The sequence below is a fragment of the Rhinatrema bivittatum genome, chromosome 19 (assembly GCF_901001135.1).
Source record: "Rhinatrema bivittatum chromosome 19, aRhiBiv1.1, whole genome shotgun sequence".
NCBI lineage: Eukaryota > Metazoa > Chordata > Amphibia > Gymnophiona > Rhinatrematidae > Rhinatrema > Rhinatrema bivittatum.
Window position 1 is genome coordinate 31,912,963 of NC_042633.1, and position 24,644 is coordinate 31,937,606.

General features: G+C 50.9%; 1 protein-coding gene across 2 annotated transcripts in view; it reads left to right on the forward strand.

The window, feature by feature from the left end:
* CCHCR1 (coiled-coil alpha-helical rod protein 1) overlaps positions 1-24,644 on the forward strand; it is a 54,701-nt gene that overhangs the window by 20,429 nt on the left and 9,628 nt on the right. For both annotated transcript variants that reach the window (XM_029584866.1, XM_029584865.1), the window contains exons 8-17: positions 494-637; positions 2,592-2,702; positions 5,778-5,884; positions 6,096-6,208; positions 7,294-7,375; positions 8,232-8,362; positions 11,678-11,920; positions 19,367-19,468; positions 20,984-21,135; positions 22,352-22,499. In XM_029584866.1, the coding sequence (XP_029440726.1) occupies positions 494-637; positions 2,592-2,702; positions 5,778-5,884; positions 6,096-6,208; positions 7,294-7,375; positions 8,232-8,362; positions 11,678-11,920; positions 19,367-19,468; positions 20,984-21,135; positions 22,352-22,499 (1,333 nt within the window). The remainder of the gene's footprint in view (positions 1-493; positions 638-2,591; positions 2,703-5,777; positions 5,885-6,095; positions 6,209-7,293; positions 7,376-8,231; positions 8,363-11,677; positions 11,921-19,366; positions 19,469-20,983; positions 21,136-22,351; positions 22,500-24,644) is intronic.

Genomic DNA, 24,644 nt, shown 5'->3' on the forward strand with positions numbered 1-24,644 from the left:
CCCGGTGTGGACTTTGCTGGTGAAGCAGCTGAAAGGCAGTGGGTGCAGGAAGCCGAGCGTGACTGACAGCCAAAGCCTTCTTCCTCCACAGCCAGAAGCAGTCTCAGTACTCAGCTGGTAAGCGCTGAGCCTAGGTAAGTTTAAAAAAAAAAAAAGAGAGAAGATGATTTACCTCCCGATTCAGAGACATTTGGAGGGGTTTCGGTAAGACTTCCTCCTGTCTTCTAGCTCCGCGTGCTGTACAGACGTCGTTCCCGATCCTGTTGGCACTTTGCATTCTCATCTTCAGCCTGCTCTGCCAAAATATATATGAGTAGATAACAGTACAGAAAATTAAATTGACATGCTCTGTGCTGTCACTGCAGTGAGTTGGGACTGGGATTCTGGGTTTGCAGATGTTACCTCTATGCTGTTAGTACTAAGCCGTTACCCAGAATTGTTGACAGTGGTGGAACTGGAACTTAAGTCTTTCCATCCCTCTCTCTGTATTCAGGTCAGGCCGGAGTCCCTGGACATGGATTCGGAGAGAGCACAGGTGCTGCTGACCTGCTGGCGTCAGAAAGTGTTCGCTCTTATGGTGCAACTGAAGTCACAGGAGATCCACCACTGTGAGGATGGGAGGCAGATTCGCAGCAAGGTAAAACAGATATCACCCCCATCAAAGGAGCGTCTGTACAGAGAAGGGCAGGCTGGCTTCTTTCTGATTTTCCCTCCCTTTGGGTTGGGAAGGAGGGAGTTAATTTTCATGAGGTCAGGCACTTTGCAGGTTAAGTACCCACAGACCTACAAGCTGATTTTCAAAAAAGAAACTCCTTGGGGAGTTTTCCTTTGAAAATCCGACCAGCAAGGTTTTGTACCTGCTCTTCATGCAAGGCAGGATCCAGGGGGAAAAAATATGTGCAGGGCTTTGAAAATCAAATCCCTGCACATACGTTCACTCCCCTGACCTCCTCCCGCCCCTCAGTATGCTCCTTTTTCCCGGTGCGAATACATGTATTCGCACCATGAAACTGCATGCATGCTTTTAGCTGCTGAGGGGAAGGGCAGTTGTCATCCACAAGGATTTACCTGGATAACTCCTTAGATGTCCTTATTCAAGAGATTTGTCTGGCTAACTTCAGAGCTGGACAGATCTCCAGGGTTTAAAATATCCCTCCCACCGAATGAATTACATATTTTGTCCAAGCAAATTCTTGCATGCACAAAATTTTACCCACATAAAGAGGCAGTACTGATTTGTCAAGTGGCAGGGGGTAATGAAAGAACTTAAAAAAAGTAAATGCATGTTTGAAGTTTACTGTTCAAGAGCAGATAAAGTGGGTAAGGGAATCTCTAAAATATATGCACTGTTGCTAGGGGAGGTGGATTCAAAACCAAAACGTGTTAGCTTGGGAAAAAGATATGCAAATGGGATTTCTGTTATCTAATGACTGGGAGGAGTTCAGTGTCATCAGGGGAGGTAGAGAACCCGGTGGTATCTTACTCAGGATAGAATGACTAGGATGTTCCCGGGTTATCTGATCGGTGCTGGCCACAGTGTGGGGAGAAGGGGCATTTTTACCACACATGGTGGGAATGTGCTGAAGTGACAGATTATTGGAATATGATCCTGGATTTCATTTATGAGATCATGGGATGTGAGATCGTGAGGAATCCTAGGTGCTTATTGCTTTCTATAGATATTTGCACAGTAGCCGAGAGGTCAGTTCGTCATAGTGGCAGCGAGGTGTGAACTGGCGGCTTGGTGGGGTAAACCTGATGTTCCTCAGAAAATTAATGCTCAAGTCCGATTGGCTAGCATGTACAAATCGACAGCTCACCTTTATGATTGCATCCCACGATTTGAAAAAACGTGGGCACCACATATCAGATGGCAAGAGGCTCAGAGTTTGGGGCCTGGAATTTAAGTGCTCAATAGTATGTGAGTTAGGGTTAGACACATACACCCAGTTAGTTATTGAGGTTTGGGAGGTAGTATCACGGGGTTCAGAAGGGAAGGGTGGGGGAAGAGAGCTGAAAATAAAATCCAGGGTCGACTGGCCGAGTTCTGTTGTCACATAACTTTATAAATTCGTGTTGGAAGGTGATGGATATGGAAACTACACTACACTAGTGTTTCTTACTAAGCTGTTATGTGTACTGTAGTAATGATTTTGACCTTGTTTAATAAACATTAAATTACAAAAAAAAAGAGGCAGTGCTGGGGATGTGCACAGTTAAACGTTAACCGGTCAGCGCTCATATTCACCATTACCCTGCCCTAAAGTAACCCAGCTAACTTCATCCAGATATATCCAGCAGCACCTTGCCTCTGGATATCTGCTTCAGGTTACACCAGGTAACTTGAGTAGAGACCTCTCAGTTAAGGGGGGAGGGGGGTCCTTTCAGATCAGCCGTAGCACTGCAGCACAGAAAACTGGCAGTTGAGTGCTCTAGGCCCAAGCTGAACCTTTGCTTGGCAGTCGAGCGGCACTTAAGGAGTTCACTCTCGGAGGGAGACTTCCCTTCCCACCCTCGGGCAGCAGTTATTGAGGGAGGCATGGGGATGCTGCAGCTGAGGTAGTGCTGATAAAACCTTTTGCTTGGGTTAGGTCCTGGAGCTGGAGGAGGAGCTGCAAGCCAGGAGCCAGCAGCAGGCGGTGCTTCTGCACAGCCTCCAGGATCGCACGGCCGAGCTGAACATGGAAAGGGTCAGACACAAGGTAGGAGTTCCATCATCATTGCATTCAATTGCAGCTGAGTCTAGCAGGTCAGTGGTCTTGGTCCAGCCACTCCTCCTCGGAGTCAACCAGACGCACCTTCCCGTTCACCCTCTTCCTCATGGGGGTCCTGGGAGAGTAACTTGGTGCTGTTAGGATTCAGATGATGACTTAAATGGCATTCTCTCAGACCTGCTACCTGATCCTCTGGACCACACATTGCCCCTAGAGGATGTGAAGCGTCCATGTCTGCAAGGAGCTCCTCTAACTTCATCAGGGCCTAGACGCTCCAGTGGAACTGGCAGCTCTTCCAGGTCACGTTCTTCTAATGTGAATGTGGGAAGCTCCGTTTTTGGGCGCTCCTATAGCTAGAAATACCGGCTCCAACAGTCACTGGGCTTTGGGGCTGTCCACTTGCCTCACCAGACTGTAGTTGTTGAATTTGCAATGAAAAAGGCAAAGAAGACATGAATTCATTTGAATTCTCTTCCAGGGAAAGATCATAAGCTGTTAGATAACTTTGGTAAAAAGATCTTTCAAAGCACATTACTTTCTGCTCATTACTATCCACCAATTCTACATGGTTCAGTATATTTACGACTTTTTCACAGCTATAGCCTTTCCCTCATTCCATTGATCATGGCAATTGCTACCCCAGCTGCTCCTAGATGTGTATATATATAATATTTTAGAGAGAAAAATGTTCGGCTCCCCGAGGTGTTAGGTACTTTTTGTGGGCCATCCCTCTGGTAGAGCAGGGGGTTGGTGATCCCTGGGATAGCTCTGCCCTAATCTTTGGGAGGGGGGGGGGATGATAGGTTCACTTATCCCCTCTGGGTCTCTGTCACCGGCCTGGGCTCAGCCTTCTTCACAGAAGCAGGGAAGGTTTTCAGTTTTCTTCCCTTCTGTGTGTGTGACCCTTTTAATTGCTTTTTGAAAAAAAAAAAAAAAAGAAAGAAGGGGTCAGAGCAGCTTTAGCTTGTGCTCCAGGAGCACAATAAAAAGTGAGACTGCACCTTGAGTACTGTGTACAGTTCTGGTCACCGCATCTCAAAAAAGATATAATTGCGATGGAGAAGGTACAGAGAAGGGCAACCAAAATGATAAAGGGGATGGAACAACTCCCCTATGAGGAAAGACTAAAGAGGTTAGGGCTGTTCAGCTTGGAGAAGAGACGGCTGAGGGGGGATATGATAGAGGTCTTTAAGATCATGAGAGGTCTAGAACGGGTAAATGTGAATCGGTTATTTACGCTTTCATATAATAGAAAGACTAGGGGGCACTCCATGAAGTTAGCAAGTAGCACATTTAAGACTAATCAGAGAAAATTCTTTTTCACTCAACGCACAATAAAGCTCTGGAATTTGTTGCCAGAGGATGTGGTTAGTGCAGTTAGTGTAGCTGGGTTCAAAAAAGGTTTGGATAAGTTCTTGGAGGAGAAGTCCATTAACTGCTATTAATCAAGCTTATTTAGGGAATAGTCACTGCTATTAATTGCATCAGTAGCATGGGATCTTCTAGGTGTTTGGGTACTTGCCAGGTTCTTGTGGCCTGGTTTGGCCTCTGTTGGAAACAGGATGCTGGGCTCGATGGGTCCTTGGTCTGACCCAGTATGGCATCTTCTTATGTTCTTATGAAGTTAGGAACGACCATGGGGGTGGCCCAAGCGGCTTGCTTGGAAGCGGGAGCAGCTTATGTGGTGGATACCCTGTGCGACTTAATTCGGACTTCCGCCAGGAGCATGGTATCGGCTGTGGCTGCGAGGAGGCTCATGTGGCTTCGAAATTGGTCGGCGGATGTGTAGTCTAAGGCCCAGTTGTCTAACCTGCCCTTTAAGGGAAAGCTGCTGTTTGAAGAGGATCTTGAGCAGCTCATGAAGTAATTGGGGGAGTTGAAGGATAACAAGTTGTCTGAGGACAAGAAGAACCCCAAGAAGATTTTTCTTCCACGTTCTTGATTTCGGGAGGCGAGGAGATTTCGCACTGGCAGGAATTGGGCGCCGGTGGCCTCAAAGCAGAGTTCTGGACGACAGCAGTTCTTTCAAGCCCAGTGCGGGTCCTCGATGGTCAGTGGGTCCCAAGGTGGGGGCGGAAACAAGATTGGGCAATGAAGACATGCAGGTCCACTCTTCTCCAGAGGCCATTGGAGGGAGGCTGGCCCTCTTTTACGAGGAGTGGACCAAGCTCACATCAGACCTGTGGGTCCTTCAGGTGGTGAGAGAAGGCTATGCTTCAGAATTTTCTCGGCCACTCAGGGACACCTTTGTAATCTCCCGCTGCATCTCCTGGAGCCAAGCGGGAGGCAGTGTGGGAGACGTTGTAAAATCTGCAGCTGCTGCGTGCCATTGTTCCAGTGCCACCCCTGAAAAGGAGGCAGGGTCATTACTCTGTGTACGTTTTATGGTGCCCAAGAAGGAAGGAACCTTTTGGTCCATTCTCGATCTGCAGAAGGTCCTTTCTGACCTCCGAGTGCCGCGCTTTCAGACGGAGACGTTGAGTATGGTGATTAGTGGAGGTTCACAAAGGGGAGTTTCTGGCTTCGCTGGACTTGTCAGAAGCCTACCTACATATTCCCATTTGGATTGACCACCAGAAGTTTCTGAGTTTCATGGTGCTGGGGGAACATTTCCAATTTTGGAGCCGTAGGCGTTGGCCTGTAAAGAGCTGTTTCTGAGAATTATAGTTGTTGCGTATGGTGCCCTCATTTCTATCCAAGGTAGTTTCCTCGTTCCACCTTAACCAGATGGTGGAGCTTCCTGCATTTCCAAATTTGTCATCTGAAACTCCAAGGGCGAGGGAGCTTCATTTGTTGGACGTTCTACAGGTGCTGTTGCGGTGTCTGAAGGTCACCAACAGTTTTCGGTGGTCTGATCATCTGTATTGTTTGGAGGAACTAATAAGGAAAGTAAAGCTTCTAAGGGCACGATTGCTCGTTGGTTGAAAGGGTAGTAACTGCTGCTCCATGCAGAAATGTTATACCTAAAGTTAACACACGTTACCCCCTCTCTTCATCTCCATCCTTTAGCCTGTAGAGATCCTCTGTATTTAAAGCTGTTCACCTTCTCTCTGCTCCTCACAGGTAGCACAGGATGAGCTATCTCATGCTCGGGAGGTTGTGACGTGCCTCCAACAACAGGTGAACAAGGCTGAGGAGATGATATATCAGCTAAACAATGCCGTGAAGAGGTAAGAAGCTGAGAGAAGGGGGATCACAAGCTGTCACGTTCTCCCTTTCATCTAGTTAGAAAAGCAAACAGGAGGTCTGCGAGTGATACTTCAGACTTTGCTACTGCAGGACTGAGAGAGAGTTGAGGGAGGCAGGGCTGAGACATCCGTGTATGTCCGTGCTTCGCATTGTGTCTGTCAGTGTGTGTACTGTTTCCACTTTTTTCCCCAGTTTCCATCAGGTTGTTATGGGGCAGGAGTCTGGGTTGAAGGCAGCTGCGTCACGCTTGCAGGCACTGGGCCAGAGAATCACCTTTGCAACAAAAAGAATTGACACAATTCAAGGTAACATGAGTGGAGGGGGCTTACCTTATCTGCCAAAAACATGTGTGTTGGGCAAGGAAGGCGTTTCCTTTCACAAGGAATCGGGAGTAGCAGCATCTCTTTACTGTATTCATGCTTTATGCTTATTGCTGGTTTGCTTGCTCGGAGATTTGCTCTTTGGCTATCCGTACCGTCTTCGTACTTTACGTGCATGTTTGCAACACCTGCATGGTGCCCTAGATTTTTCCCAGTGTTATGACAGCCCAGCAGGGAGATCCTTGAAAATACTTTCATAAAATGATGTTCAAATTAAGGCCTGGGGGCCAATAGTGGCTCCCATGGACCCCCAGGGCAGCTCCCAGTGTGTCCACTGCCACTGGATAAAAATACACTGTGCGTGTGCTCCATCCACATTGAAGGCCTCTGCATAGGTGGCGAGGAGGAAAAGGCAAGGGACTGCAATGGTGAGAAGAGCTCTGCCTGAGCTCCTGGCCCTGCAGTTAGCTAAAGGGGAGAAGGCGAGGCAGACCGAGCCCCACCCCTCGCCCGAGCTGGCCCTGCAGCACACCGAGAGCCAGTAACAGCAGCCAGGGCCCGATAGCCATGGCCAAAGGAGCAGGAAACATTGCAGCACTGCAGAGGGAGGAGTAGAAGCAAAGAGCTGCAGCCCGAGTACTCCACGCTGTATCTGCCTTCTTTTGGTGTCTTAGCAAGTGTAATTTGAGAGGGGGCAGGAACTAAGAAGGGGGGGCTGGAGGTGGAGGAGTAATGGACCAGGTAAAGAATGGTAGCTCAAATGAAAGCTTCCCACACCCGTGCTGGCAAAAGTGCAGCAGGGAGAGAGGAGCTGGCAATGGCCAAGGGGAAGTTGTGAGGGGGCCACAATATTGGCGAGAGACCCCTCCCCAACCCAGCTCTGCTCCAGTTCCATTGGATGCAAAGTGGCCCCCACTTAAAAAAATAATGAAGACTATTGCTTTAATATCTCAATAAGAATGAAATAAAAATCTGACTAAAAAGAGGTGTGGGAACTGAATGCTTTTGTTTCTCAAGAGATTTGGATGGAAAGAGTGCATCTAACTGGGGATGTTTTTGTGTCATGTTAGGTCTGGTGGCCCGGAAATCTGCACTGGCCAGGCTGCAGTTGGAGGAGAGAGCCAAAGCCGTGACTGCAGCAGATTGTGACAGGTTAGTTGCGGATAACCTGCCCTAGGATTGCCTATGGGCACATGGTCCCGTCAGAGTTCTGTGGTATCCTTGTGGTTTGCTACAGCAGCCGATACCAAAAGATCTGGAACAAAAAATAGCTGAGCCGCTAATCGCTTTAGGATAATAGAAAGACTAGGGGGCTCTCCATGAGGTTAGCATGGGGCACATTTAAAACTAATCGGAGAAAGTTCTTTTTCACTCAGTGCACAATTAAACTCTGGAATTTGTTGCCAGAGGATGTGGTTAGTGCAGTTAGTATAGCTGTGTTTAAAAAAGGATTGGATGAGTTCTTGGAGGAGAAGTCCATTACCTGCTATTAATTAAGTTGACTTAGAAATCAGCCACTGCTATTACTAGTGACAGTTGCATGGGATCTTCTTAGTGTTTGGGTAATTGCCAGGTTCTTGTGACCTGGTTTGGCCTCTGTTGGAAACAGGATGCTGGGCTTGATGGCCCCTTGGTCTGACCCAGTATGGCATCTTCTTATGTTCTACCCTCATCCCATGCTTCTCCGACAAGTCTCTGTAATGGAGAGCTCTGTACACAGTGACCAGCTGGCTTTGGCTCTCTGCCATCAGGCAAGCTGGACTTAACTTTTCTCCAGTGCTTGCTGGCACCTGCAGTTCCTGCTTTTCCTAGAGAAACTAAGTCTCAGCATGCAATGGAGAGGGTGAGGGACAAAACCAGGTCTGGCCAAGCCTGTCCCCCCGATGACCTGGAGTCCCTGCTTTCAGTCTTCCCTCCCCCTCCCCTGGTCTTAGAAGTGCAACCATTTCTAGAGCATTCCCTGGGGCCCAATTTTGGGGGTCTCACTGACCCTTGTGTTTTTCCGCAGCTGTGGCCTGTCCAACCAAGACCTGCGCGCAGAGGTGGAGCTCTTGCACCAGGAGAGAGACAGTCTGTCTGCAGAGCTAAAACGCAGTGCTCAGCTCATTGAGAGGAAGATCAACGAAGCCAGAAACAAGTGTGAGTCTATCTCACAGGCATCTCGAGGGGGTGCCTCTCCTGTGAGCATGTCTCACAGAAGGCTTGGGGACAGGTCTGAGTGCACCTCACCAGTGGGGAAGGCCCAGGCATATCATGTCTAATGGGATAGGGGGCACGGCCTGGTATGAGAGATGTGAGGCTGCTGTCAATGCTTCTCAATGTGACTGGGGGAAGAGGGTGGATGTCTTTGGTCCATATGATACATGAGCAGTAGTTTTGCTTCCTTTGCCTTCTGGTTTTATCCTCTTATTCAGCTACTGGAGACATAGTTCTAAAATTCTTTAAATGATATCACTCCCAGTTCCTGTTCATACCTAGATCAGTCCAGATTCCTGTGATTATGCCTCCCTTCCAGCAGATGGAGACAGAGACAGTTTCACTGGCACTGCCACATAACCCGGAGTGCCACCTGCAGTCCCACAGTATTGACCTGTACCCAAGCCAAGATTATATCTCTGCAACGTTAATGCAAATAAATTTCAACCATCGAGCAAGGGGAAAAAGACCGAAACTCATCGCACTCAGTCTATAATTCCACAACAGGAGAACAACTTAAAAACCTATATACAGCCAGGACTCTAACCTAAACACGAGCAGACTCTCCCCCACAACAGGACGGGACTCTGGACTGATCCGTGTATTCCAGGAACGAAAATTAGCAGGTAAGACCATATTTTAGAGCTGGTATGACAGCCTACCTCATTGAGCTTCAAACTTCTGACTGGCCAGCTTTCCTGCTTTTAAGCAAAGAAATATGTTTGAGCTGTTGAAGCAGCTTTTGTCCCTATTGATATTGATTGCTGAGAGCATATTCTCTAGGAGGAAATGCTCTAGAGTTGAAGAAGGTAAGGCTAAGACAGCTTATGAGGAAGAGAAACGGCTGGCAGCTGATTCTCCCCTCTGCTCTGTATGCCAGGTTTCTGCTAATTCGGGTGAGTCTTGTAAATCTTCAAAGGCCTGCATACCTTCGTCCACATGCAGCCGGGGCTTCTGATAACACAGCCACAGCCTCCGCCAGAGGACATCAACATACCGGGACCCTCTATGCCCAGAGAAGTGCCTCCACCGCCTTCGGGGACACGGACAACTCAAACGATGATTCAGAACCCCTGGAGGAAGGGGAACTCCCCCCAGGGACCGAACCCCACCGAATCATGAGGCGATTCTTCACCAAGGACGAGCTTCCAGACCTAGTCACACACAGCTTGAAAGAGCTCGCTATCTCGGGCACAAATGCCTTGGGGGAATCTAAGACAAACCCCCTCCTAGAGGGACTCCGTCAGACCTCCCATCATTTCCCACTGTTACAAGCCGTCCAGCAGCTAATTGACCTGGAATGGGAAGCCCCGGAGACCACGTTGAAAGGGGACGTGCCCTGGCATCCATGTACCCTCTGGACCCCGCTGCCAAAGATCTGGCATGTCCGAAAGTGGATGCCATAGTCTGCATGGTCTCGAAGCACACTGCTATCCCAGTCGAGGGAGGAGCAGCGCTCAAGGATACCGAAGACGGACGTCTGGAATCCATCCTCAAACAGTCTTTTGACGTCTCCGTTATGTCTGTGCCGTGGTGACATACGCCTGCTTATCACAGACCAGGAACAACACTCTCGGGGAAGCCCTGGAACCAACTTCTGATCTGGTGCGCACTGTGGCTCCACATCCCTAACATAGATAAGGATTTGGAGAGTTTTCAAAGCCTGGTGCGAGGACTGCGACATCATACCACGCTCAGTCAAAATTCCTGCGATTTTGGAATTCCTGCAGAACGGCCTACAGAAGGGATTGTCTCTCAACTCCATCAAGGTACAGGTGGCCGCATTGTCATGCTACGGAACCAAGAGCGAGAGCAGCAGCATAGCCTCTCATCCGGATGTCTCCCATTTTCTGAAAGGAGTCAAGCAGATCCGACCACCCCTGAACTGGCTGGTGCCTCTTTGGAATCTCAACCTAGTCCTAGATTTCCTAGCAGGAACCTCCTTCAGACCTCTCCGCGGTCTTTCTCTCCGACTATTAACACTGAAAACAGCTTTCCTGCTGACAGTCTGTTCGGCCCGTCGTATATCCAAGCTACAAGCACTGTCCTGCTGAGAGCCGTTCCTCAGACTCGCCCCGGGAACCATCCAGTTACGCACAGTTCCGTTGTTCCTCCCCAAAGTGGTGTATCGCTTCCATCTCAACCAAACCATCTCGCTACCATCGCCAGATGAGCATAAGAATTCGGAAGAGGCTCGAAGTCTACACCATCTCAACGTCAGCAGGCTCCTAGTCCGATACCTGGAAAGGTCGGAATCCGTACGAAAGACTGACCATCTATTTGTCCTTCACAGCGGGAAGAGGCAAGGGGAAGTGGCCTCGCGAGCAACCATAGTCTGCTGGATCAAAGAAGTCATCAAGGCGGCCTACGTAGAAGCAGGCAAGCCGCCGCCTTTGCAAGTCAAGGCCCATTCCACTAGAGCCCAGGCAGTGTCGTGGGCGGAAACCAAGATGCTGTCACCCGCCGAGATCTGTCGGGCGGCGACATGGTCCTCCATCCACACCTTCTCCAGGTTCTACCGCCTGGATGTTCAGGCTTGAGAGGACACAGCATTTGCAAGAGCAGTACTAAGTGGGCCTCGGGTAGCCTTCCACCCGGTTCGGGAGTAGCTTTTATACATCCCATTGGTCCTGAGTCCATCTGCTACACGCTAGGAAATGGAGAAATTACTTACCTGATAATTTCATTTTCCTTAGTGTAGACAGATGGATTCAGCATCCCACCCACGGCTGCCGTCATTCATGGAATTGTCGAGCGACATCCCCGAGAGCGAGTTATTCACGGGTAAGCCAAGCTTTCCCTCCAATTAGGACACCCATCCTACCGGGTGTCGACGTTTCTTGGTTGAGGGCACAGTTCAAGTTAATCAAGTTATACAAATTATTCAGTCACACATATATCCACAATGCTTTTCGAGGTGAATACTGGAGAGCAGCACTTCCTGCAGGGGTATATGTACTAGGACTGATGTCAGATTGAAATCTGATCCGTCTCCAACTGCTAGCAGGAGTACACTATACCCATTGGTCCTGAGTCCATCTGTCTACACTAAGGAAAACGAAATTATCAGGTAAGTAATTTCTCCATTCTATTAATTATATTTTAAGTTTTGCTTTGACAATAGTACACCGATCATACCAGTTCTGTTAGGGACATATATGGGAGTGATGTCATTTAAAGTTTATAACTCTGTCTCAGTAACTGGATGAGAGGATAAAGCCCATCTTTTCCTGACTGGTGTCCTGTCTCCCTATGCAGTTGAGGTGGAGCTGAATGAGCGGCAGGCTGTGGCCCAACAGCTGCAAGAAGGCCTGGAAGAGGAGAGCCGATTGTTGCGCTCACTAGCACAGGAGCGACTGGCAGCGCTGGAAGAAAAGGAAAACCTGGAAAGGCACCTCCAGGAGCAGCTGAGGACAGCACAGCAGGAGCTGAGAGAGAGCAGGGAGCGTGCAGAGGCACTGAGAGAGGAACTAGCCCAGCAGCAGGAGCAGTATGAGCAAGGTACCCAAGACCCTGCGGCAAGCCATTTTATCTCCTCGGGATGTATCTGTGTTCCTCACTTCTCCCACTGATTCTGCATGTAACTTAGTCCTGTTATCTCCCTGCAAAGTATCAACACTATCCTTTGCATATTTGTAATCTCCCTTACAGAAATGTTCTGCCAGGCCTTGCACCCCATGTTTTTTTGTAATGCTCGCTGGGGGGATCCTGTTCTTCTTTTTACTTCACCACGCACCACAGCTAAAAATGAATGCAGAATTCAGTCTGTGGGCCGGATTTTAAAACGGAGTGTAAATGGTTTGAAAAGCCAGCCCAATAGGTTTGTACAAGGATTTAACAGTAGGGATCTGCATCTGTTTTGAATGAATGTTTACATAAATAAAAGGAGTTTACTTATCCATATCAGGTGTTCTCTGACGGACAGCAGGATGTGATTCCTCTCATATGGGTAACGTCATCCGACGGAGCCCAGCACAAAACTTTGATTTCAAAGATTCTAGGTCAATATTCAAAAGCCATTTAGACTGATAACTGGCAAGTTATCCAGCAAATGTGGCCCTATCTGTTATGGAGGAAGGCAATGAAGTAATGTCACTGTGGTGTGACCTCTGGGCAGAGTGTTATTTGTAATTGCCAGATCAAGAAAAAAAGATGCTGGAAGGTCTGCTCCTGGGCCTAGGCAACAGCACCTGGCCTTGGCCGGTCCCCAGCTTAGGCCCAGATCTCAGCGATGGGACCTAGCTTTGGCCGCACCCCAGCATCATGCCTGGGCCTGGATATAGCCTACTCTCAAGTCCTGGTGATGGGACCTGCCCTCTGGGGCTGGGCCTAGGGTCAGGTCTCTGTGATGGGTGTAGGACTATGTCCAGACCCAGGTGACGGACCTGGGCTTAGGCCTCAGCAACTGGGACCCAGCCTCAGCTGTACCCTGACATCAGATCTGAACTTAGACTTCGGCGACCAGGACCTGGCCTAGGCCCAGGTATAGCGTCGGGATCTGGCCTTGCCCAGCCTGGGGCTCAGCTGGGACCCAGCATCAGATCCAGGCCTAGGCCTTGATGTTCAGGACCCAGGCTTGGGCCTGGCTTCAGCACCGGGCCCAGGCCGGATCCTCGTGTCTGATCTGGACTGGACCTGGGTCTCAGTGACTGGGACCCTAGCCTCTAGCCTAGGCCAAGGCTCAAGTCTTGGTCTTGGAATCAGGCCTAGCCCTAGGCCTTGGGCGTACATGACTAGGACCTGGCCTTAGGTCGGGTCTCAGTATGGAACCAAGCATTAGACTTGGGCCTCAGTGAGTGGGACTTGGCCCTGGTATAGGGCCTAGACGTAGGGCCAGGTCCTGGACCCATTTTTATTTTACGGTGAAGTCAATGGGGTCTTCCCCTATTGACTTTGTGAAACGGATGAAACAAATGACCAATTTTTTTTTTTTTTTTTTTTTTTAATTAATGAAACAAATGGAGGTTCCCCCAATCATATTAACGAACCAAACTAAATATTTTCTCCCTACATATCCCTATTTAATAGCCTGCAGCTTCTGGTAGGAAAAGAATTCCAGCGTGAAGAATCTTGCAAAAAACAGATGCAAAATCTTGGGGGGGGGGGGGGGTTTTTGTTTCTTTTTGTACCCATCCGTTTCCTTCTCTGTACTCCCAGCTCAGACAAAAGCAGGGCTGAAATAAGAAAATTATTACTTACCTGCTAATTTTCGTTCCTGTAGTACCATGGATCAGTCCAGACCGTGGGTTATGTCCCCAATCCAGCAGATGGAGTCAGCCCAAAGCTTTGAGGGGGCGTCACCATAAGTACTAGTACCCCCTCTGCAGGAGTTCAGTATCGAGTATATCAGAGCCCGAGTAAACAGAAAACTCCCAATTGGATCAAGTTGAAACAAGACGGCAACAATAAGCCGCTAAAGTGAAATCGAGAAAAAACTGGGACCTTCCCACCAATGGGCGGGGGTCACGAATATAGCGTGTCAACCTCCATCAACAGGGAAGACGGGACACACGTGAAAAACAACAACAGGAAGACACTACTGTAACATGAAGAACAGCTGAGAAGAATCAGCCCGAAAGACAGCAGAGCAGGAGTAGAACCCATATGCGGTGGGCGTCTGGACTGATCCATGGTACTACAGGAACGAAAATTAGCAGGTAAGTAATAATTTTCTTTTCCCTGTACGTACCTGGATCAGTCCAGACCGTGGGATGTACCCAAGCTTCCCTAAACCGGGTGGGGTCCTGCAAGGCCTGCTCGGAGAACCTGTTCGCCAAAGTGTCCATGGACGGACGAGGCGAGGTGTAGTCTGTAGTGTCTCGAGAACGTGTGCAACGATTTCCAGGTGGCCGCTCTACAGATTTCTTGCGTCGATACCGAGCGGCTCTCCGCCCAGGAGGCCGCCTGAGAGCGTGTAGAATGCGCCACAATACCGGGTGGGGGAGTCCGCCCCGTCCCGATGTAGGAAGCGGCAATGCCGGCCTTCAGCCATCTGGCAATAGTCGTCTTCGAGGCCTGGGATCCTTTCCGGGGACCAGACCAAAGGACGAAGAGATGGTCCGAAGTCCGAAACTCATTCGTAGCCTCCAGGTAGGATCGCAGCGTACGCTTGACGTCAAGGAGACGGAGAGACCGCGGTTCAGACGAAGAGAAAGATGGCAGTTCCACGGTCTGATTCACATGGAAGGCGGACACCACCTTCGGGAGGAAGGAAGGCACAGTACGAAGTGAAACGCCCGAATCGGAGAACCGGAGATAAGGCTCTCGACAGGACAGAGCCTGCAGCTCCGAAATACGCCGAGCGGAACATATGGCTACCAGGAAAACCGCCTTGAGAGTGAGGTCCTTGATCGTCGCACTCCTCAGAGGTTCAAACGGAGGTCCCGACATGGACCGTAGTACCAGGTTGAGGCTCCAAGATGGACAAGGATCCCGCAATGGAGGCCGCAAGTGTTTGACACCCTTGAGAAAACGAATGATGTCCGGATGCCGTAACAGAGATCCCCCGCCCCGCAGGAGGGAACCAAGAGCGGCCACTTGAACCCGAAGTGAGTTGTAAGCGAGCCCCTTTTCCACTCCCGCCTGTAGGAACTGGAGAATCTGCAGGACAGACGCCTCCGTGGGTCTTGTGTTCCGGTCGGTACACCACAGCTCGAACACCTTCCAAACACGGACATAGGCCACCGACGTCGAGGTCTTCCGAGACCGCAGTAGAGTTGACACTACTTCCTCCGGGTACCCCCGTCGGCGGAGGCGGCGCCTCTCAAAAGCCAGGCCGCAAGACAGAAGAGTTCTGCCTGGTCGAAAAATACCGGTCCCTGGTGTAGGAGGCGAGGAAGATGTCCCAGCCGGATGGGTCCGTCGATAACTAGGTGGAGGAGATCCGCAAACCAAGGACGTCTTGGCCACTCTGGCGCGACGAAAATCACAGTTCCCTGATGAACTTCTACTCGTCGGAGTATCCGTCCCACCAGCGGCCAAGGAGGAAAAGCGTATAGTAGCAGATCGGTCGGCCACGGGAGCGCGAGCGCATCCACGCCCTCCGCCCCCCGTTCTCTCCGGCGACTGAAGAAGCGAGGCGCCTTGATGTTCTGGGCGGACGCCATGAGATCGAGGTGGGGGGATCCCCACCGCCGGACCAGCAACTGCATGGCTTCGTCGGAGAGGGACCACTGTCCGGGATCCAGAAACTGGCGACTGAGGAAATCCGCCTGGACGTTGTCGACTCCCGCGATGTGCGAGGCCGCCAGACGGCCCAGATGCCGTTCCGCCCACTGCATTAGCATCGCTGCCTCTAGAGCGACCTGCGGGCTGCGAGTGCCGCCCTGTCGGTTGATGTAGGCCACCGTTGTCGCGTTGTCGGACAGGATCCTGACGTCCCGACTCCGAAGAAGGGGCAGGAAGTGGATGAGCGCCAGCCTGACCGCTCTGGTTTCCAGACGGTTGATGGACCACCTCGACTCCTCCGCGGACCACGTCCCTTGCGTGGCGCTGCGGTCGCAGACTGCTCCCCAGCCTACGAGACTGGCGTCGGTGGTTACCACTATCCAATTTGGAAGATCGAGGGACACGCCGCGAGCCAGATTCTCCGGGACCATCCACCAGGAGAAGCTGTTCCTGGCACACTGGGGCAGCGGGAGAATCACCTGGTAGTCCTGCGAAAGAGGTTTCCAACGGGAGAGGAGCGCTCGTTGCAGAGGTCGGAGGTGCGCAAATGCCCAAGGGACCATGTCGATGGTGGAACCCATGACTCCCAGGAGCTGCTAGGGCACGAGGGAGCTCTTGGAGAAGTTGACCACCCATCCCAGGGACTGCAAAAACTCTATCACCCTGGCCACCGCAGCCTGACCATGCCGAAAAGACTTCGCTCTGATGAGCCAATCGTCCAGATAGGGGTGGACTAGAACACCCTCCTTCCGAAGGGCAGCCGCTACGACTACCATGATCTTGGTGAAGGTGCGCGGGGCCGTTGCCAATCCAAACGGAAGCGCCACAAACTGGAAATGCTGGTCCAGGATTTTGAAACGCAGAAGCCGATGATGCTCCCGGCGGATGGGGATGTGCAGGTAGGCCTCCGTCAGGTCCAAGGAGGCCAGAAACTCCCCTCGGTGTACCGCTGCGATCACCGAGCGCAGCGTTTCCATGCGGAACCGTACCACCCGCAGGGATTTGTTGACCTCCTTCAAGTCCAGAATGGGGCGGAAGGACCCGTCCTTCTTCGGAACCACGAAGTAGATGGAATAATGGCCCGAGCCCACCTCTCCGGAGGGTACGGGCACAATGGCGCCTATCTCCCACAATCTGTCCAGCGTCAACTGCACCGCCCTTCGCTTGACGTCCGAGCCGCAGGGAGAGAAGATGAACCGTTCCTTTGGAGCGCGGGCAAACTCCAACGCGTAGCCGTGTCCTATGGTGTCCAGTACCCACTGGTCCGAGGTGATCCGCGCCCACTCCTTGTAGAAGAACGCCAGCCGCCCCCCAATCCTGGGGACGGCGGAGTGGGCGAGCTGAACATCATTGAGAGGACTTGGGAGAAGGTTGTCCCGCCGTAGGAGCGGAACGCGCGGGGCGGCGCCCACGAAAGGAGCGCGCCCAGGGCTGAGACCTGGGGGCAGAGGGCCTAGCCGCCGCCGGCCTGTAGTTCCTGTATCGTCTTTGCGCCCTGGCTCTGGTCCGGGAGGACGAGAATGCCCTGGTGGATCGATATCTATCTTCCGGCAGGCGATGGACCGCGTTTTCCCCCAGGGATTTGATGATCTGGTCCAGATCCTCTCCAAACAGGAACTTACCCCTGAATGGCAGGGAACCCAGACTTGATTTGGAGGACGTGTCCGCCGCCCAGTTGTGAAGCCAGAGGAGTCGACGTGCCGCCACCACCGAAGCCATAGAGCGGGCGAGGACCCGAAACAGATCATAGGAGGCGTCCGCCCCGTATGCCACTGCCGCTTCCAGTCTATCCGCCTGAGCGGCCTCCTCGGGCGGCAACACCTGCGAAGTGAGCAGTAGCTGCACCCAGAGGAGGCTGGCCCGCTGGGCAAGCGAACTGCACATTGCCGCCCGCAGCCCCACTGCGGAAACCTCAAAGACCCGCTTGAGGAAAACCTCCAACTTGCGATCCTGCGTGTCTCTTAGCGCCGCTCCACCCGTAACCGGTATGGTCGTCCGCTTCGTGACCGCCGACACCGCGGAGTCCACCCTGGGTACCTTGATGAGATCCAGGAAATCTTCCGGCAGCGGATACAGCCTCTCCATGGCGCGGCTGCCCTTCAGAGCAGCTTCCGGGGCATCCCATTCCCTGGTGAGAAGTTGCAGGAAAGAATCGTGAATGGGAAAAGCCCGAGCCCTCGGACGAAGGGCTGCCAGTACGGGATCCCCCTTCTTAGAGGAAGTGACGACCGCGGGCGCAACGGGAGCTGGCGGGTCCGGAGGGGGATCGAGGTCCAACCCCTGAATGATTTGCGGAATTAGGTCATCCAGCTCTTCCCGCTGGAAGAGGCGCAGCGTGCGTGGATCCTCTCCCTCAGAAGTAGAGTCCCCTTGTCCCGAAGCTGCAGGATCTGCCCCAGGGGAACCTGGGGCCGACCCAGTCCCCCCCCGAGGCCACAGGGAGCCGGGCGTGTACGGGGAGCTGTGGGGCCCCCACGCCCGCCGGAGCGGGGGGGGGCCGTGGAGAGGGCCGAAGGTCTCGGTTGCTTGGGTGGTGGGGGCCCCGCGGGATCAGCCAGCTCCTGCAGGTACGCTGTGTGCAGCAGGCGTATAAACTCCGGGGAGAACCCCGGCCTCCGCGGGGGGACCCCCGCGGGTGGGGGCCCCGGGTGACCCTGCCCCTGCGGGTCCTCCTCCGGATCCGTCTCCGGTAGCAAATTCGGGGGGGAGCCCTCTGAGGCTTCCCCATCCCCCAGCGCTGCCTGAGCTCCTTCAGGGTGCAGTGCATGTAAAATGGCCGCCGTTCCCGCCAGGAATGGGGGAGGGGCCGGCCCGCGCCGCCCGGGCAAGGCTGCCATAGGGAGAGAATGAGTGAGGGTCCGAGACGTGCCTTCCCCCCCGGGGAGGCACCTAGCGCAGATCCCCTCCCTCGACACGCGCGATCCAGGCTCGCCGCAGGCCGAGCAACGCGCCGGCCGCGGCATCGAGATCGCGATGAAGAAACAGTTCCCGGCAGCTGAAAACACCCAGGGCCTCGGGGGGGGGCCGCGAGATGAAACGCCGCTGCGGGGGGGCCCGGATGGCCTGCGCTACCCGCCGACGAGGAGAAAACGGCGCCGCGGGGGGGCCTTCCTGGCCGCACAGCCCGCCGACAACTATCTCCCTGCTCCCCGCTGCAGCCCACGTGGAGCCGCAAAATGGCCGCGGGAGAGGGAGAAGACGCTGGTAGGCCGGTCCACCGGCAACCGCGTCCACCTGAACAGAAAATAAAATAACAGCAGCAAAAGTCAACTTACCCCGGGGAGACCACTATCGCCGGGAAAGGAGAGAGAGAGAGACAGCGAGGGACAACAGGAAAGCCACGCCTCTCCAATTAAGCAATTAACTTTTTTTTTTTTTTTTTTTTTTTTTTAAAAAGACAGACAACTTGATCCAAAATACAAGTGCTAACAAAGACAGAGAATAAAACCCCAAAACCAGGGAAAGACAAAAGGGTTATGGGTGATCGGGACCAAGCCCAGATTCCCCTACTCGCATCTGCTGGAGTCAGAAGATACTGAACTCCTGCAGAGGGGGTACTAGTACTTATGGTGACGCCCCCTCAAAGCTTTGGGCTGACTCCATCTGCTGGATTGGGGACATAACCCACGATCTGGACTGATCCAGGTACGTACAGGGAACAGGCACCATTTGAACTAGCTGGAGATGTTTCCCCTGTTTTATATGTACTCTGGTCCGTGCATTCTTCCTTCTTGTGTCTGCCTAGTCCTCAGTCAGGTCTTTGGGGTCTCCTCCTTTCAGCCCTTCAGCAGAAAGTCTCAGAGGTAGAGGCCCAGATGCTGCACCAGCTCACAGAAATGGAAAAGAGGCTGCAGGAGGCCAGGAGAGAGCACACCAAAGCAGGTAATGAGACTGGCTCTGCTGTGTTTCAGGGGAGAAGATGGAACAGCTGGGTACTCTAGCCCAGTGGTCCCCAACCCTGTCCTGGGGGCCCACCAGCCAGTCGGGTTTTCAGGATCTCCACAATGAATATGCATGAGAGAAAATGTGCATGCACTGCCTCCATAACATGCACATTTTCTCTCATGCATATTCATTGTGGAGATCCTGAAAACCCGACTGTCTGGGGGGGGGTCCTCGGGACAGGGTTGGGGACCACTGCTCTAGCACATGTGGATCCCCACCCTTAACCAAAAACAATTGGAAGAGAAAACTGGCGAGACTACCAGTGCTGCAATGAGGGAGGATGAGAGCAATGTAAGATAGGCCAGGAAGCAGAGTGAAGAGGAAAGGCACCAGGAACACCACAGTGGCTAATAACAGGAAGAACACCTCTCCTTCCAAAGTTGTGACCCAAATAACCACCCCAAAACCTCTCAACCAGTAATCTGACTGCCTGCAGTATACAAGCGGTTCATTGCAATAGAACCAGATAGAATATCTGATCATTTGACGCCAGTATTATCTTAATGACAGCACAGAAAAGTAACAAGAGAGGCAGATGGGGAACCAAAGACTTAGACGATGCTGAGTAAAGCTCAGTATAGGAGGGGTTGACTTGGAGAGCGGTTTGGATACCTTCCCTCACTTTTCTAACTAGAATAAAGAAGAAAGTTGCCCTGCACGTGCATAGCCGGTACGGTAATTGTGCCCCATCCCTCTCTTTGTCTGTACTTTTCAGCTCCACCCCTCCAGGGCTGGTGCAAGGGTATTAAGCGCTCTCTGCCCCACTCCTCCGCACGGCAAGGACCAGGTTACCACACGGCTGACAGAAGTGCTGGCTCTTGCTGCTGTCCCTGGGACCCCAGGCCCCCTCCTAGTGGTTCTGCCGGCCCTGCACCCCTTTGGTATTGCCCAATCCATTCTCTCCGTGCTCTCAAGCACTTCCTGCACTTGGATAAGAAATTGCCTAGATCAGCACGAAACCCCCTATGGATCACAGCAGTGGTTAAGGGAGCTGAACATTGATAAGTGCAGTCCAGGATAGGCACTTTCAGCGTTTGTTTGAGTTTTCTTGGAAATCTATTAGTGTTTATTACGAGAGGCCCAGAATGAGCCATCAGTCAGACTTGGAGAGAGTGAGGGAGCGAAAGCTGTACTCGCTGGCATCCAATGTATTCAAATATTGAAGAAGAAGCAGGCTTCATAGACAAGGTGTTATCATATGAAGCTGAAGGGAGGAATGGTGGTGGACGGTTGGAACAGCCTTCCGATAAAACGGGAAAAATTAAAACGTACCTGGGCGGGGGGGGAGGAGGAGACTTGTGGCACTACATTAAGCAGGTGCTGATGGGCAGATTGGGTGGTCCTGTGATGACGTGAGAGGATTATCAGAATGTGTATTCATTGCTTGCCATAGTTATGGGTATTTTATCTGTCTGGAAGACCATACACCTAATTTAAGGTATTCCTGTACAGTTGTAGCTTTGCGACAAGCAGAGCGCCAGACAACCCGGGAGAAGGAGAGGACCCAGGAAATGCTGAAAGTGCAGGAGGAAGCCCAACAGCAGGAGATTCAGCGGCTCAGCGAGAAGTTACAGGAACTGGAGAGAGACAGGAACCTCCTTGTGGTACATCTCCTTGGCTCTGTCTGATCTCAGGGCGAGTCCCTTTATCTCCCTGTGTCTCAGTTAACCTGTCTATATTTGTATAGAACATAAGAAGTGTCGTGCTGGGTCCGACCAAGGGTCCATCAAGCCCTGTATCCTGCCGACAACAATACTCAGCAAGATCCCAAATAGAGCTAGTTCTTTTTGCTCAAAACCAGGAATACCCAGTGGCATTCCCAAGTCTACATGGCTAATAGTGGGTTTTGGACATTTCCTCCAGGAATTTTTCTGGGCCCTTTTTAAACCCAACTACATTAACTTCTTTCACCACATCCTCTGGCAACAAATTCCAGATTGCGTGCAGAGTGGAAAAAACACTTTTTCTGATTAGTTTTAAAAGTGCTACTTATTAGCTTCATGGCATGTCCCCTAGTCCTAGTCCTATTGGAAAAGTTTAATAACCGTTCCCTGTTTACCTGTTCTACTCTCAGCTATCTCTTTTCTAGGCTGAAGAGCCTTAACCTGTTTGGTCTTTCCTCATAGGGGAGCCATTTCATTCCCTTTATAATCTTGGTCATCCTTCTCTGTACCTTTTCTAGTTCTGCTATATCTTTTCAAGATGGGGCAATCAGAGCTACACACAATACTCAAAAGTGCATTCGCACCATGCAGATAGTTTTGCTCTCGGGGGGGGGGGGGGGGGAGGAGGAAAAGTGGAGCAGCCCCAGAAATCCTCTGTAAGCCCTCTCCTCTACCTAAGGCTCAACCAGGTCCTAAGGGTGCCCTGGGAACCATCAGTCAGATCCACTCTACCAGGAACAATAATACATCGGAGGGTGGGAAGCCGTTCAACTATTAAGAAATTGCTGCCCTGAGAGCAGAACTGGGACACACTCTACCAGGAAGGCCCAGGAACAGTCCAGCATATGCCCCCATCTGCTAGAGACAGAGAGAATACTGGCAAGTGATTAGCCTGCACAAGTCCTTTTAGGCAGCAATGATGTCACTGGTGATTCTGTCTCCATCTGCTGGCAAGGTCGCATAAAGCCATGTGTCTGGACTGCTCTAGCAGAATGGGTAAAGAATGCTGTAATTTTAAGGCTCTTTGCCTGATAGGTGGCTGAAGAGTCTGTATCATGATCACTCTCTCTCTCTCTCGCAATCTTTGACCCCATTCTGGAAATTTGCTTTAGCTTTTTTTTTTTTTTTTTTTAACTCCTCTTTTCCCCCTTCACAGGCAACCCTGAGACAAGAGGGCCTCCTGAAACAGTACAAGGAAAACAGAAAGGCAGCTCTTCAGCCATCCCCAGCCTGGTGCGAATTGAGGGCAGAGAGCAAGGCCTCATCTCAGCCTTTGAGACCTAGTGCTGGGCCACCTTCCAAAGGTAATGAGAGTGAAAGCTGCACTGGCACAAGCAGGATCAATGAGATCACCACCCAGACTGCTTTGATTTAGTCCTCATCTACAATCGAAGCTTATACTATGCCTGGGAGCAGAGAGCTGAGCTGTGGTATGCAGTGACTTGTCCCATTGTGTGTCTCGCATTTTAAACTTGTGCTAAATTGGCCTTTTTAATCACTCTTAAGAATTCCTCCTCTCTGGCTTTTTCTCCTATGCAAATCTTTTTTCCCCAGCTGGCAGTTGCATACTCTACAGTATGGCCAGTAGAGGTGTGCATGAAAAAAATGTAATTTTTTAAAAATGTGGTTTAGTACCTACCAAATCAACAGAAATGAAGCAAAACAAAATTCCATTATTTCAGCTTGAAAACACCACAAAAAGAAATACATTTTGTTGGCATTTCTCTTTCATTTTTAAGACAATCCATCTCTAATCTGCGGTGCAGCTTCGAAAGCTGAGGGAGTGCATCACAGCACACAGCACTGGGCCAAAGGGAGGTTGCTTACCAGTAACAGGTAATCTCCATGGACAGCAGAACATATCTACCACACAAACAGGAGATGTCATCAGCCGGCACTGATGTGGAAAAGCTTCTCTCGCGCAGCTCCCATAGACTGGAAAGTCTTTGCGAGCATGTGCGGAGGTTCCTGTGCTGCCATCCTCGCACGAGCTTCAGCTTCAGACGGTGGCAGGGACTGGGTGGCTGATTTGTTCTGTCCTGGGAGAGGCACCTGTTTCAGGCAAGCAATTTCACTGTCTCCATGGACAAGCAGGAACAAATAGCCACACAAATAGGGATTCCCCAGCTAAGGCTTGCATTTTTTTTATTTTTTTTTATTTTTATATACCGAAATTCTTGTAGGGACTACAAATCACTCCGGTTTACATAAAACAAAAACGAAAAACTGCCCAACAGAGAGAGGGGCTTTACATAGAACAGCTTGCATAAAATATACAACTCCTGTACTTTATTTGGTGGCTTTTTTTTTTTTTTTTTATACAACCCATAGGAGAAAAAGGGAAGGTGAAGCTATTAACAAAATAAATGCTGGAGAACCACTTGGCCAAAGCTATCATTGTGTGAATCTTGCTCCAAACAGTAATGTTTTGTAAAAAATGTGAATAGCAGAGCACGTAGCTTAAGTGAGCTATTGAAGAAGCAATTGCTGTTAACTGGTCTGCCATGACTCTGCATGGAAAAGGAATTCCTGCTTTGGAGTAACAAAAGAGAGAGACTGTGAAAGCCAACTGGATGGTCTGCTTTTTAACTGTGCTCCCTTGATTTCTAAGGGAAAATGAAAGGTTTTTCGGAAGGCTTTTGTTCTTTCCACATCGAGAAGTAAAGCTCTTCTACGGTTCAAGGTATGAAGGTTGTTTTCTGCTGAGGATGCGTGTGCTTTCGGAAAGAAAGTTGGAAGATTAATAGATTGGGGCGGATGACAGTAAGAAGCTGCTTTTGGTAGGAATTTAGGGTGAGTGCTCAAAATAATTTTAGTTAGAAAGACTTGCAGGTAGGTTACGTGCGCTTTTAAGTTCACGTCTGCTTCCTGCAGACATTACTGCTACAAGGAGAATTAATTTCCAAGCTATCCATTTAATTCCGATAGTTGCCAGAGGCTCAAAAGGAGGTCCCATGAGCAGGGAAAGAACTACATTGAGGCCCCATTGTGCAGCCAAAGCTTTGACTGGAGGTTTCAGCTGGAATAAACCTTTCAGCGGTCTTGAGCTATAAGGTGTGGAATAATAAATAAACATTACACCTTCCGCATGGTGGTGGTGGTAGGCTGCAATTGAAGAAATGAATTCTTACTGCATTTGAGTTCAACCCCAAAGTGGACAGATGCAAGAGGTATTGGAGCAATGATGCTGTTGAACATGTAAATGGATCTTCATTGACTGTGGAACACCACGAGGAAAATCTTCTCCATTTAAAATGATAGGAACGTCTAGTGGTGGGTTTTCTAGCTGCTAATAGCAGTTGCTGCACTTGGCAGGAAAACAACCGTGCTGAGAGTGCCAAACTCTGGCATGAAGAAGAGAGCCTTGAAAATAGTTAGGACATCTGCAAAGATTGGAAGATGAACTAGAGGTGTTATGGCTAATCTTTGGAGCCAAGGAAACCATATTT